The 15,333-nt window shown below is 42.0% G+C and overlaps 1 protein-coding gene across 27 annotated transcripts in view; it reads left to right on the top strand.

The window, feature by feature from the left end:
- Positions 1-15,333, top strand: part of celf2 (cugbp, Elav-like family member 2) — a 210,065-nt gene that overhangs the window by 108,916 nt on the left and 85,816 nt on the right. For 25 of the 27 annotated variants that reach the window (XM_032589660.1, XM_032589658.1, XM_032589657.1 and 22 more), the window contains one exon: positions 12,896-13,092. In XM_032589660.1, coding sequence (XP_032445551.1) covers positions 12,896-13,092 — 197 coding nt within the window. Of the gene's footprint in view, positions 1-6,944; positions 6,970-11,718; positions 11,969-12,895; positions 13,093-15,333 lie in introns of those variants that run through there. The other 2 variants (XM_032589664.1, XM_032589663.1) reach the window with 2 other exon arrangements.

Here is a 15,333-nt window from a genome sequence, read left to right as displayed (position 1 = left end):
TATATGGACCAAATGCAGGAATATTGACCTCTGACCTGTGGCGAAACGATTAATTGTTATGATGCGATTATTCAGATAATCGTCAATCAGTCAGCGGATTGACCAATCATGGCTCACTTTGACTTACCACAAATTATTCACTGAAACACTAAAACTTTGGAGTTTCAATCAAATAGTATCAAACTTCACCTAATTAGTCATTAAAATGCATTAACTTGATTACTAATAGCTTCATTAGCGATCGTACGAGTGACTAGTTTCCATACAACCAATGAGAATTCACTGGTTAAATAAAATGTTTGATTCATAACCAGGAAGCTTTATCGTTTAATTTGCGTCTTTCTGACCTCTCTGCTGCCTGAACAGTTGTTCTTGTTGCTGCTGCAGCACCGTTGTGGTGCTGCTTTGTGGCGCAGCATTAGTCAAACGGGCCGTCGTCCCTGTCGGCAAGTCAGATGATGACTTCTGGCAGAGCGCTGCCACGGCGGAGCGATGCCAAACAATCAGAGCCGCTGCCATTTCAGCTCCGGCCGCGCAGGCGCATGCAGCGCGGCGAGCTGCTGCTAATTAAGATCGCAAACACCAGAGAACGAGTCCGAGCGGCGCAGAGACCCAGTTTTATTTCCCAACCGCAGATAAGAGAGGCTGAGGAAGCGCCCACCTACCTGACACCCAGCGCCCCGAGCCACTCTTACCCTGCACTTTTTGTTCCCACTGCGAGGCGATAAGAGCAAGAGGAGAGGAAGAGGAAGAGCAGAGGAAGAGGAGGTGGAGAGGAAGAGAAGAGGAAGTGTGCAGGAGATTAGGGGGAAATTTGCTGCTGCTGCTGCCTGGATTTGACCAATCTGCTGTTGAGGCTTTAAGATGCTTTAATTCCTTTTCCCCTTCCTTCCCTCCATCACACACACACACACACACACACACACGCACACACACACAGAAACTCTCAGTCATGCTGATGTGAGCTAGAAAGCATAATTTAAGGAAGATAATTCAGGGACCTGCTCTGTTGCAGCAGTAGGGAGAAGGTTTTCCTCAAAGTTAAACTTTTTATCAAAATATTGGTTCCAGATTACTACTGATCACATCCGGGTCAAATCTGCGCCGTCTGACCTCAGAGCGGCGTTTTTTATCTGCAGGCAGGTTCATCAGCAGTTCAGCCGCCGCTGCATCAGAAGCTGCTGGGTTATCACTGGATCCCCGACTGGGATCTGATCCAAACAGGAAGTTCTCCTTCCCAGTGCTCAGCTTTTAGGAAGTCACAGTAAATAACCGGATTCACCGAGACAAATTCAACCCGAACAATGAGGCAGAGATGAAGTCAGCTGTCATGCATGGAGATAATTCAGGTCATAAAGTGTTTTGTGATCCCAGGGATTTTTGTTTGGATGAATAATTCATGACTAAAAAGCTGTGAAAATATGGAAAATACCAGAGCTAAAGGCCACAGGCGAGGAATAATCTGGGTGTAAGAATATTGTCTTATTTTGTGTGGAAATTATTGGATAATTTTTTAGAATTTCTTCTTTTTCTCCTGACCTCTTCAACTTCCAGCTGTCAGCTTCCTGCATGTTGATACTGGTTGAATTTTAATGACCAGATCAAACATATCAGAATTACTAACAGCTATAAGAAGAACATGAACAGAAATATTCATTTTTAAGATTAGTTTTTCTGCAGCTTCCTTCTGCAAAGCCTGTTTTGTTTATGTCTGTTTAAAACAGAAAGTTCATTATACAGTCAGATTCACAGATTATTGATTCCCAGTTGGCAAAACGTTAATTTAGGAGAGCAAGCATGTGGCGACAGTGGAGAGGAACAGCTAAACAGAGACACAGTGAGCCAGGAATTTCTTATGTGAAAGAAAAAAGTTAAAGGGATCAATAAGTGGCTTAGTTTGGAAAATTGATCATTTTGAGTGTGGGAAACAAAGCGAATTTAAAAAGTGCAGAAAAAATGCAAAAACATAAATGTGGAGCAGTAGGAGAAAAAAGCAAAGTGAGGAAAAGTGATCAGTAGGTTATTAAACTTTACCTGCAGCCAAATCATGAAGACAGATTTCTGAAGTCGGTGTCGATAAAAAGGTTTAAAAATGTCCACAGAGTCGTTCATATCTGACAAAAAACCCAGGAAGTTTGAGATTAATTTCACAAATTTACAAGAAAATACCAGGATAGTCTTTAGTGTCAAAAGGTCAAGAACGTAGGAGAAAAATTTGACAAGTTTCCAACATTAAAAGCATGAATGTAAGATATTAAAATTGAGATATTCTCTTCTGAAAATCTGGTATTTTGTCGCAATTCTGTTAGAGATTACCTTAAATAGATAAAACCTTCAACGTCTATGAAACAAAAAACAACCAACCAAACAAATATACATATCTACAATAATCTAAGAATGAGAATACATTAAATTTAATATGAAGTCTAATTATGGCTGTGAATGGCATCATGGAGAGCTCAACCACAGGTTTACTAGTAATTGTATTTTCAGATTGATTTAAACTATATTTAAACATCAGATTAGTAGTTTTAATATTGTAAATGTTTGCCTTTAATCGTGCAGAATTAATTTTTTTCTGTAGTTTATAACGTTTCGACATCTGAGAAGTTTGTTTCTTGAAAAATATCAAATTAATGTCAAAGCTTGTAGGTTTTTGGGTGAAAATTTACAGTAATCCAAAGACTGGGACATATAAACCTGCAGCAGAGTTTCTGGAGGAATCAGATCATATTTGATTTTTTTATTGGTGTGAATTTGCAAAAGCTGAAAATACCAGCCTTAAATGAGTATAAAATAATGAAATAGCTGCAGAACATTTGGTCCTAATCAAAGCCAGCTGACCTTTATTGGTCACAATCAGCATGAATCTATTTATCATCGTTACTTTTAGCTCTTCATGACCACTTTCACTCCGGAGGGCGCCGCCGCCGCCTCCGCATGCGACGATGTTCTTCACCCTCTTCTTCCTCAAGGCTCCTGGGATCGACGTGAAAAGCTGCAGCTTGTATGTAAAGAGGCGATGAGTAACGTGTGGAGCTGCTTCACTCATCAGCGTCTGTCTGAACAAGCCGTCAGCTGCAGCAGTTTGATGCAGCTGAATCACAGACATGGTTTCAATGCTGATGTTTCTGCTGGATTCTGGCTTGTTTTGAGTCTGAGCTGCAGAAATAGTGTGAATTCAGGAGTGATCTGCTCAAAGCTTTACCTATTTCCAAGGTTTGTTTAATGTATGTCACTGAAAAGCACTTACACATTAAACTGAGCCGTGTTTACTGAGGAAGACTATAAAGACGAAGGATAGAAAATAACCGAGTTACTGACTGCGTCTCTGAGGAACGAAGAGACGAATACATTTTCTCCAAGGCTCCAGCAGATGCATCATTTCTAAATACCTGACTGACATTTCTGCATGTTTTCATCAGTTTTTGTAACATTCGTTCCCAGTTGGGTTTTACTTTGGTTGACAGAACGACACTCTGCTGTGTCATGAAGTTTTCTAGCATCTGGACCAACTTAAACCAGCCAAATCACAACATCTCAAAACTAAACGTGGCATGAGATCCACTAATGATGCTGAGCCTTTTCACACATGCTCTTATTTTGAAATAGTCTGTGAAGTTTGGCAGAGCTGCATTGCTTGGCATTAAAGCTGCAGTGGTAACAGAATAAGCTCCTCCTGGCGGTGAGCGAAGCTCCGGCTGCTGCTTTCTGATCTGCGCTGAACTGGATCATCTGGTCCGCAGGTTGAAACTGGATCATCTGGTCCGCAGGTTGAAACTGGATCATCTGGTCCGCAGGTTGAAACTGGATCATCTGGTCCGCAGGTTGAAACTGGATCATCTGGTTGAAACGGTCAGTCGTTCTGCACCGTGTTGGAAAACCTTCACAGTTTCTCCTCAGTTTTTCATCCTGAAACAAATCTGTAGCTACAAGCTAGTTTAGCTAACTTCTATAAACTACACTTTAAAATTCATTGTTTTCTGTTTGGCTTTTTTTTGGGGTGTTAAAAAATATAAATGATATAATTTTCCATTCACCTGAACTATTTTGAGTAGCACACTGTCCATCAAAATAATGTTTAATAATGTTTTGCTATGCTAGCATGCTAATGCTACTTTTGGACAAAAATAAGCAAACAAAATTCACAATAGTTTCTCAAGACATTAAAAAGGATCATTTTCACGTCAACCTGAGCTGCATTTACACAAAAAATGTAATAAAATCATTTCTCAAGAGTTTTTAATTTTTTTTTTGGTAAAAATTTAATCTTATTGCAATTTTGCTTGAGTTGCTGATTCTGAAATATTTGTATAAGTATCAATATGAGGTTGATCGTCAGTAACAGTAAGTCTGTTTCTAATGTATTAATGCATATTATATACATTTGGTATTTGAACAAATATCCAAATATTCAGTTTTTGTTGGATTCGGGGATTTTAGCTTTTCTGCTTGGTAAAACCAGAGGAACTATTTTAGGTTTTCATCTGCATTAAAATGATTAAAATCTATTTTGTCTTGGAGAAATACTGAAATCATTTTTATTCAGGATTTATTCTGTCCAATAACATGGAAAATATTTTTCATTTTGAAGGAAATGTATTATTATTGGTTTTACCGTCACTGATTGTTTTATATTCAATTCAACCAAGAATAGTTTTGAGAAAAGGAAAAATCTGAATTGGTCCAGAAATGTTTAGCATAGTGTTTATTAGAGTTTTATTAGAACTCTAATAAAATGGTTTTAAACATAAATATTTGCTTTAATTTGTCATAATGTGTTCTTCTCACACAGCGGCAGAAACAAACCGATAATAAAACTGACTGGATTTTAACAACTATCTTATAGGCCGTTTAATTCATAGAAAACAATAATCCATATCTTCTTTCCTGGACCTAAAACATGAGAAAGGAGCCAAATGAGACGCGTTCCCCTCGCCGTGTGAGTGTCTCCTCTCATTAGCGGCGGCGGCGTGCGGGAGCTCGTTAGCGCAGAGCTAGCTGAGCGTCAGGGCACCGGTGCAGCTTCATTAAGCAACTGTGACATTTATCTGATCGTTTCTCTGCGACACATGTGCTGCCACGTCTCCATGGCAACCACGAACGCATAGACACTCACACACATGTAGACGTTTGAGGCAATCACACGGTCCCGCATCGAGCCGAGCCTTTCAGACGGTCACAGTTATTCGCAGATACAAGCTCCATCAAAGCTGCAGCACAGAAATATTGATAATGAATCTATGAAATGTGCTGCAGCCTGCCAGAACTGCACCTAATGTGGGTGGAAAACGGTTTATTGTGAAGTTCAAGTGATTCACAGGCAGCACACACTCCCTGGTTTGGCTGGCGCGGGGCCCCTGGGAGCCGGTCCGCTCCTGCTGTAAGTCTGTTACAGACTGAAGGTGTTCCACATAATTCAGTCACTACTGACTGACACGCGTTTAGTTTGGCTCACTAATTCGCCTTTCACTGTCTGACAGAATAAGCTCCACCGCGGCCGTCTGGGAGAAAGCGACGCTGCTTGTGTTGTGAGTTGTGCTGAAGTTGATCATCGTATCTGCAGTTTGTTTTTTACAGCAGCAGAAAAGTCTGGAGGAAATTAGCACTTTTCAAACCGTTTCATGCTTTCAGGCGGAGCTGCTCTGCTGTTGAGGGGCAAATGTAGCAACATTTCCTCTTGGAGCACAAAGTATTCATTTAAAAACTGAAAAGAAAAATACATTTTATTCCTTCAACCTTAACTTCAATTCTCAGCAAGCTAGCTAGTTTTGCTAACTTACCAGAACTCTGTCATGTGTAGTGTTGCCTCAAAAATATTTACGTTTTGTTTGCTATGAGTTGGACTGTATCTCAAAAATATTTAGTCATTCCTCCCCATCATTACACGTAGGTGTTGGTCACTTCCCTTGCTACAGATGTAAAACATTCAGCATCTAGCCATGCAGTCACATTACAAGCATGAGTGAAATCAATCCTGATTGGTGCAAAAAGTCCAGTCATGGACGTTCCTCCCTCCTAAATATTTAAAGTCAACTGTGAACTCTCCAAACATCATGTGGATTTCAGATTAGCTATATTTCCGATCTCAACACCATAAGGCTGTCCAACATCAGTGTCTGACCCCTCATGCACGTCAGGTTTCCCAGTATTATTGGTTACGTCGTATCGGGTTAAACTCTTGGTACCATCATTCAAAAACTGCAAAGAAGATATTTGTACGGGGGAAATGCTTTTTCACAGAATTGGAAATGCCGTCAGTGTTCCTCTGTTTTTTAACAAAGAGGCTGACAGAAACTAAACAGAAACCGATGAAAGTATGGATCCGTTATGAGGACTAATGGATTCATGACTTCTGTGTTTCTCTTTGTGTCCAGATAACAGTGATCAGGGTGTTTGTCTCTGTGTGACGGCATATCAGTGAACAGAGGTGTGTAGAAGTGTTAGCAGCTGACCTTGGTCACTGTGCCTCCAGAGAGGGAGCTGACGCTTCTCACTCTGCTTGTCAACAAGATTAGATTCCCTGTTGGCCTGTTACACGCCCCACCAACATGCTGCCAAGGAGCGGCGCTATGCGGCGGCCCGGCCCGCCGCCGAGCCGTGTGTCAGTGCATGAGGCGGGGTGTGTGTGTCGTGTGTCTGAGCGTGCTGCAGTTGCAGGGTTAAGGAAGTCGGAGAGGATGTGTGCTTTCAAGCAGAAACAGAAGGAAGAAGCGGCGGGGGATCAGCGCAGCCAGCCTGAACTGCAGCTCGTGCGTGAACGCATGTGGGATCCGTGTAAACGCACGTGTGCTGCTTTCTGAGGGGCGCCGCACGCTGAGCTCTGAGCTGTGCTTACTCCTCGCCCCGGCTCATCTGCACGCTTTTACCTGCCTCCGTCTCTTCCCCGCTGGCGGATGCTGCACATTTCTGTCCTGCTGCCTTTTGGACTCCAGCTGTGAACCAGGCCAGCAGAGGGGATCGCAGCTGGTAAAGGCTCTCTGCTGCTTGTTGCAGTCACACTTTCTTCTTCTGTTTGGTTTATTTCAGCTCCAAATTCACTTCTAGGCAACATGAAGGTTGTATTTTTACATGAAGGTCATTGCAGGACAGTTCTTGGAAAACTTCATCATAAATTCTGCGCATGTTTTTTTTTTCGTTTAGATATTCTTCCCGTTTTCTGAGCTGTAAATATCTACTGGGAGACATTTTGAGCTTCCAGCATGCTGATAAATATGGAGCCCTGGCAACTAGTTTTTACAGATTAAGTAAATAAGAACTGAAGTTTGTAATATTTGCACAAAGTTGGATAATTTGTGCAGTTTTTCAATTCCAGAAAATACATCAAAGGTTTACAAAATAAGACCTAAAATTAAAATAAATACCCCCAAATGCATTCATTACACTTTAAAACTGATTACAGACTAGAAACACACTGCTGTACCCCAGATCAAGGCTTTTTAGATATTTTAACTGTTTTGTTTCAGACTTTGTCAAAAAGTAGCAGCGTAACTTAAGGATTTATCTTTTAGTCTGGATTTCTCTCCAGAAGTTGAAAGCTTATCCGCCTCACTCCTCCTGGCGGTTTGTAGGATCCAGATTTCTGCTTTTCTGAGGATCAGAATAAAGTCCAAGCAGCTGAATCAACCAGATCTGTTCATCTCAACAAACTCCCAGTTCAATGTTGAACCAGAATGGAAATTCAGAAAATTTACTGAGATTATTTGGTAGATTATGTCATGAAACCCTTACTGTACAGATAAAACCAGTGATTATTCTGTTTATGATCATTTATGTCAGTAATCCAGCTTGAAATGACACATTTTGATTTATTATTTCAACTATCTGCTCTGTTAATTTTGACAATTATGGCTGACAAAACTACAGTGAAAAAGCATCTTTATCAACAAAACAGGTTAAAAGGTGATTACTGAAAAGCCAGCTGTTCACAGTACAGCTTAGTTGTCTAAGCGTATTAACGGAAAGTTAAGTGGAAGGAAAACCTGAAAAGATATAATCAGAGACAACTGCAGCCTTGAGAGAATTGTGACATAAATCCAAAGTCATTGAGGATTAATAGTTCAAACACCAAACATACATTAATATGCCTTAATGCACTCAGTGTTAGCGCTAGCACAGAAGCTAACATCCACAGCCTTCCTTATTCTGGGAAGGCTGTGGATGATTGGATTCAGCCAATCAGCACCAAGGAAAAGGCTCGAGCAGCCAGTAGCGTGTCAGTTAGCATTTCTCCAAGGTATTTCAGCTTCCAAAGCTGCATTTTCTTAGCAATATCTTAGATAATCTCAACAAAAAACACAGAAGTATTCAGGAGATTGTAGAGAACATTTCTGTATTTAATATCTTATGAAAACTTTTGATCTTTATTGAAGCTGAATTTTGGGTTTTGTCATTAACTCTTGAGAGATAAACAAATAACACTTTAAATGAAAAGGTTTAATTTCTTTTCAATTGACTTTCCAAAGAGATTCAGGTTGATATGAATGTAAATATCTTTATTTGTGTTTTTCAGTGGATTCATGATGTCATAGAACATTTTTCAGTGGTTATTTCAACCTCCTGTTGGCTCCTCCTGCTAATCCAGTCCAATAAAGTCATAGATTACTTGTGAGTCTGAAGGTGTCTCGCTGTATAAACTGCTGAGGATTGTTGCCGAGTTGCTGTTTTAAGGAGCCTGGAACAAAAGGTTTCCTGGTCAGTGGAGAGCAGCTTCAGCTCGGCTGAACAAGACTGCTGTTTGATGCGTCAGATGTGGGAATAACAGCCCTCAGCAGCTGCTTCAAAGACCCATCCAGACACTTTCCTTACAGTGTGACCGAGCACACTGAGTGTAGCTCAGCCGTGGCCCCAATGCTGCAGGGAGACTGGAGAGATGGAAGCAATACTTAAGCCATTAAGGCAGACAATTGGCTCAAATTGAGAGGGAGAGATAGAAAAGTAGGGAAGAGGAGGGAAAAAGGGAGGGTGATGGAGAAGCCGTGGCAGCAGTGGATCCACTCAACGACTTAATCTGAGCCCCAGGACACTCTCCTGCTGAGCTTCACACATTTCCGCAAACATGCAGTCGCACACTAAAGCTCCTCCAATAACACCTTGTCATTCTTGGCCACAGGGGCGCTCATTCCTTCATAGTTAGGAAGAGTCGCCTACTCCAACCACCTCGGGAGAAGATGGAGCATGCAATCTAGACAAGATAGCTCTGTGAGCATTCGTACGCCTTCCGGCTTGCGGCGTGAAGCTATTTATTGTGTTCGCAGGCAGAGTGAATGTTGTCCAGTGTCCTGGACGAGGAAGGCGCTCCTCTGACACTGGCTATTGTGTTGTGGCCCCTCGGACTCGCTCGGTCCCCGCAAGCCTCACAAACAGCCAACAAAGAGGGATTGTCTCCTCTTACGTTCCTGAAACATCAGCTGTGTGTGTCAGAGGGTGAAGGCATGATGTTCTGCGGTCTGAACTCGGCGACCGCCGGCGCTCCTAAGGTCCAGTCGTCTTTTGGGAACATCAGCTTCTGATCGGGACGCAGCGACAGTTTGCGACCATTTCGTTCCTTCCCTTCCTCCTTCCTTCCTTCCTCCCTTCTCTCCTTTCCTCTCCCATCAGCCACAACCCGGCGGCTCCCTCCGCGCCGGGGCCTGTACGATTTATCGGACAGCTTAGTGGGTAGCGGTTATTGCCCTGAGGACAGTTAGCGCGGGTTTGGCTCGTTGACTCCCCTCCCCGGTCTTGGCGTTTTTATTTGACATGTCCTTTAGGTCGTTTAAGGAATGGGGCGTTTCTGCCGAGCGCCTCGGCTCTTTCTGCAAAAGATGGATGGCCCGCGTTCAAAGGTCTGGATGTGTTTTTCTTTCCTTCCCACCCAGTCTTTCTTTATATCTCTCTTTACTTTTCCCCGCTTTCTTCCTTCGCTCTCACTCTGTTACTCCTGCTAAGCTTTATAATGTGGCATTAGTGTTGTCAGCGGGCCAAGCCTGGGATTTGGCTTTGCTTTTCCCTCTTAAGATAATGCAATTCCTCTCTAATGCCCAGAATAACAAAAGGGAAAGTAGAGCAATAAAGCAACATGGCTATTGACTTGGTTTCATCAAATTGGTTCGTTGCCATTTTAAACAGACCACAGACTTTGATGGCTGTGTGTTTGTGTGTGTGTGTTTGCAGCCATTTGAGTCTCTTTCCTGGTGCATGCTCTGTTGCCTTCTGCAGTCCATCAGGCCTCGGTACCGAGAGTCTTTCTTCGTCTTTACACATCTGAACAAAGGGGACCGGCTTGCGTTAGCATTCCAGACTCATTGACGGACAAGTGTGTTTTGTGAAGATAAGTGTTGTTAGTGTGTACTGGAGAAGGGTGAAATCACTTCACCTGGATTTTCTATGCATCCCTGATGTGGAAATGCAGTGATGGGGCATGGAAGTATCTGCTGCGCCCAAATCCCCCATATAACCAAACCCACCAACATGGCTGCCATGAAGCCCTGAGGTCATCACCTGCACAGCTTCCTAGAACCAGAAGATACTCTGGTAGGAGAACCAGAGGTCTAAACTATTACTAGTGAGGTGTAAAAGGCTGAACTCCCTGATTTGGTCACCTGACAGCTCAGGTGTGCAATTTGAAAATGTTGTATTTGGTTGGATTCCATTTCTTAAACCTTCAACAAGGTTTGTGTTTGTTCCCCAGAAATTTCAGTTTGCATTGACACAACATCTACAAATCACTGATGTCAAACCAATCTCTGCTCTATTGGATCAATATCTATTGACAATGGAGAACATGAAGCTTGTTTTTGTGTTCAGGAGCTTGGTGGCCTGGTGCTTTAGGTGCTTTAGGCCATGTTTACCCTCCTCTAAGCAAGTGACCAGAGAAATTCATTCATGTGAAACGTCAAGCTAGTGACACAAAAAATGGCTCTTGGGTTCACACCAAGTGGCGAAAAGTTTTTTTCTTTCGCTGTTGTTCGTCGTCCCTCATTTCAAATCCATCATCCTGCTGGAAGACGTCATGAAAAGACGAGTCCGCTCTGGTTATCAAAGATTGGAGATGTTAGCAACAACACTCTGCTGGGCTGTGGGGTTTAAACGATGGCCAAGAAGCTGAGCTAATCCAGGATAACAGTCCAATCCATGATCCGTAGTTTTCACCAAATTCTTTAGTGAAATGTTTGTCCAAACTGTTATCGTCGGGTTCTGGTCGACTTGTAGCCTCAGTTTCCTGTTTGCAGCTGACAGGAAAGACGGTCAGTGTGTCCTGCTGCTGTGGCTCATCTACCAGCAGGTCGGCTGGTTGTGAAATACTAAAACAAACCAGATTCAGCATTTCTACATGCCTTGCTGCAGCCAGCTGCTGCCATGTGATTGGCTGATTTATGGTTTGCATTAACAAGCAACTAAATGTGTGTACCTATTAAAGTGGCCTGTGAGTGCATTCATGAAGCATCTCCACTTCTCTCTGCAGTTCGTATGTTTTTATGGAGAAACAGCAGAAGAAATGGTGAAGGTTTGTATCGTGGCTTTGTTGGCGGTTGAGGAATGAAACTGGAGTTATTGACTCTCTGAAGATCCGTCGCTGCACCGCAGCCTGCAGAAATCACGTTTAGCATCGGAGTGAAGTCAGTTTGCTGATGTCGGGTCAGTGAGTGTAGAAATTGCCGGCTTCAGGGATATCGGGCGGTAAAAGCGGAATTGAAAGCCGCCTCGCCCGGCAGTGTGGAGCCGCGAAGGAACCCGAGAGTTTTATTAGTTTGGTTCTGTCCCTGTTATGGTGTGAAGAGGCTTTTTCACTCCAAATGAAACTGTTGGATTTGTTCTCCAGATTTGAGATATTTTGCATTTTCTAAGATTCCTGAGAACAAATGATCTCCAAGGTTCAGGATAGAAGATCTTCGTCCTGAGGATTTTCTCTGTTTTAACTGTGTGGGAGTTTGAAGCATTTCTCAGATCTGCTTCGGTATTTAAAATCGCTGCAGGGAGCCGGCAGGTAATTGATCTAATTCTTTCTGTTTGACCTGAAGCGATGTGGGACGGCTCTGATAGGGACTGAAAGGAGCCGTTAGCTGGTCGGACTGAAGCGAAACTGAAACCAAGCTTCTCATTCTGCAGTCCGTCTTTTTCTTTTTGACTTTTTACCACTTAAACCAGAAACTTATGTAAATTTGAGGAGCTGCTTTCTGACCCCAGGAGTCCACCACTGGTCCCTCCCTTCTGTTCTGCTTTATTTCTGTAGGAACTGTGACTTTTGTTTAATTGCTTCATATGTGGTCGGCGGTTTCTCTGAAAAAGATTATCATAACAAATTTATGCCGAATCCCTAAAACTTCATTCTGGTATCATCACAAATTTATTCTTAAATTATTCCTATTTATATCAATAGAAAACTACTAAAAGAAACAAATGATTTAAATGATCTGGAAGGAGAAATTAGATCTGGAAAGAAACGCCTTTAGCACCAGAATTTTTTATCCAGTTAAAGGTCGTAATAAAGTCATTTTATGAGAAGTTCTACACAAATATAATGGTTAAAATTAAAATGTGAAAGTTATGCTTTGGTATCGGTTTTACAAATAAGAAAATACTTTATTAGACATCAGCATCAAATCAAGGACTTTGAAACGACCGAGTCTGTTACACTTCAGACATTAATAACTATCAAAACTTTGCGTTTTTGTCACCTTTGGTTTGGTAACATTGCAACTTTATTTTACCAATATTCTGACTTCATCTCAGTCTGTACCTAATATCGCTCTGTAGCTAAAAGCACAGATTCATTCAAATCTGCTCTGTGATCCTTTTCTGTGTTTTGTTTTGGCTCAGAAGCTTCTGGCGCTTCTAGCCGTCATGGAGGATCCTGATGTTGCAGCTGTTGCATTCTGGGACGTAACATTGTGTGTCTCTGCTTGTCCGACAGTAACGGCACGGCCGGGAAGATGAACGGGGCGCTGGAGCATTCGGACCAGCCGGACCCGGACGCCATCAAGATGTTTGTGGGTCAGATCCCGCGCTCCTGGTCGGAGAAGGAGCTGAAGGAGCTGTTTGAGCCGTACGGCGCCGTTTACCAGATCAACATCCTCCGGGACCGCAGCCAGAACCCTCCACAGAGCAAAGGTACACACACACACACACACACACACCGCTTCTTACTGCTGGTTCTGAAGGGAAAACAGCGTTTCCATCCAAACGTGACGCAGAACCACTTTCACTTCATGGATGCTCAGTGGCTGCTGTTTAAGAGCCAATTCCAGGATGGTTAATGGCTGAACACATCATATACGTGCAAAATTACACAAGCCAGCTCATATTTTGTGGACCATTTGAAGACAAAGACGCACCCTGACAGACTTGCAGAGTCAATTGTGCGAAAACGGCGTGATTTGCTGCTATTTTCCCTCCCATTCCCTTTCTCTCTTTTTCCCTTTGATGAATTCGTCAAGTGTGAGAGCAAACAATAGAGACGGCAGCAACAAATGGGCAGACAATGGTGTTGCCATATTAACACGCGTCAGGCAGAGTGGGTGCTGATGACACTTGTGATGAGACACGGGGAGTGGGAGGAGAGACTGACAGGAGGAGAGACGTGACGCCTCCGTCCAACTGCTAACCAGATTAATCAGGAAGACAAGCAGCTTTTACTGCCCATTTCTGACTCGACTCCTCATAAAGCATCGTGTTTATTCACCTCTAACCTGCATGGCTTCTTTTGTTTCTGGTGTTTAAACTTTCCTAGTTGCTTTTTTTTTGCAGAATCAGTTTAAAAATCTAAGTATATGAGGGATAAATTTGGATGCTAAATATCCAGAGATTAATTTCTTACACGATTCTTATGAATGGTTGATGAATGATTTGATTTTTCACTCACTTTGTGGAAATTGAAGCTGGAAATGGCTTAAAAATGACAGAAAAATTATTAAAACTCTTTTCCAATTTGATTATTACTTAATTTAAGGTAAAAAAGGTCAATGGCTACGGAGGGCCAAATATGCCACATTCTAATAAATAATGAATGATTACAAATTTATTTATACGCGTCATAGTTCAAATAAGCTACAAATAATTGATAAATAAACTTTTTAACATGTGGTTATCAGTTATGAAAATAAAGTAACTTTAGATTTTAGCAATAAATTATGGGATGTTTGCAACTCCGTAATTTCTAGGTTTTCTCCAGAAAAGAAAACAATTCAGGTTAGAAATCTTTTGTAAATACTTTCTTTTGTGGAGATTGTTGTCATTTATCAATCATTGATGATTAGCTCCAGAGATAGTTTATTTATTTCATTTTGGCGTTTTTTAGCCTGAAACAGTTTCAGGAGTTTTCTCAGCTTAAATTTGCAATAATTATCTGTGAGATGCTCACAAGTCGTAGAGACAAACATAAGAATAAGATGGGAAATACATTTTAAAATGAGGCAAGATATTAAGCACATGAAATTCCACGATTACCTTGGGAGAAGCAAAGCTAAAGTTTCCTTCAGTTTTAATAGAAAATGGAAAAAAACAAGTCCTGCCTTGAAAAACTCCCAGGAATCCTAAAGGCGTTGATGTAAGATTTTCTCCATTCCTCCTGTGCTTGTAAAGCTCGACATTCTGCAGCAGGAAGACGGTAAAAAGTGATCAAACCCAACCGACAGGTGTTCAGATCCTGTCAGAGATAATCCAGGTTCACTAGTTTTTACCAGCAGCTGAGTTTCCCTTTATGTTCTGCCAACGGCGAAAAAACTAAATATCATAATTCCAGTGATTCTATTGAACAAGACATGACATTAAAATCACATGAGAATAAGTTTGTTGATGCAATAAGTCATTAAAAGCACAGCAGAGACAGATGTAGACCGTTCTAATCATAATTCAGCCAATCAGAGGAGACGTTGGAGTGACAAGCCCCGCCTACATTGTGGGAAATTTTATCAACCTTTTCTAAACTGTGATGCTGTGAGAGCTCTGATGGAGCCGGCGGCACATTGTCCAAAAAAACCAAACCATCATCCTCCCACCACTTCCTGTCGTCTTCTTCAGCGTTTCCGGCAGTAGTAACATCCGGTTGTTGATCATGTGACTCACAGAAAGTGTTTGGATACGACTGAAACTCCTCCTCATCCTGGGACAGAAACTTGTTGTTTCTGAATTGAGTGAATTTATTTTTGAATCTAAATGTTTCGATGGTTAATAGAAACACAGATCCAGTAAAACTCAAAAGTTGCTTCAAACTGGATCTAGTTTCCTCTTTCCTAAAAGACGCTCCCTCTGCTCCTCACGACTGATTGATTTATTTTCTGGCTTCCTCTGAGTCATTTGAGCCAACGCCGGTCCGACTCGTCGTGTTCCCTGGATGTTTGTTCTGGCCTTCGG

Source organism: Xiphophorus hellerii, chromosome 17 (genome assembly GCF_003331165.1).
Source record: "Xiphophorus hellerii strain 12219 chromosome 17, Xiphophorus_hellerii-4.1, whole genome shotgun sequence".
NCBI classification, from domain to species: Eukaryota; Metazoa; Chordata; class Actinopteri; order Cyprinodontiformes; family Poeciliidae; genus Xiphophorus; species Xiphophorus hellerii.
Note: the sequence above shows the minus strand (reverse complement) of the source record. Positions and strands in the feature narration are given on the sequence as shown.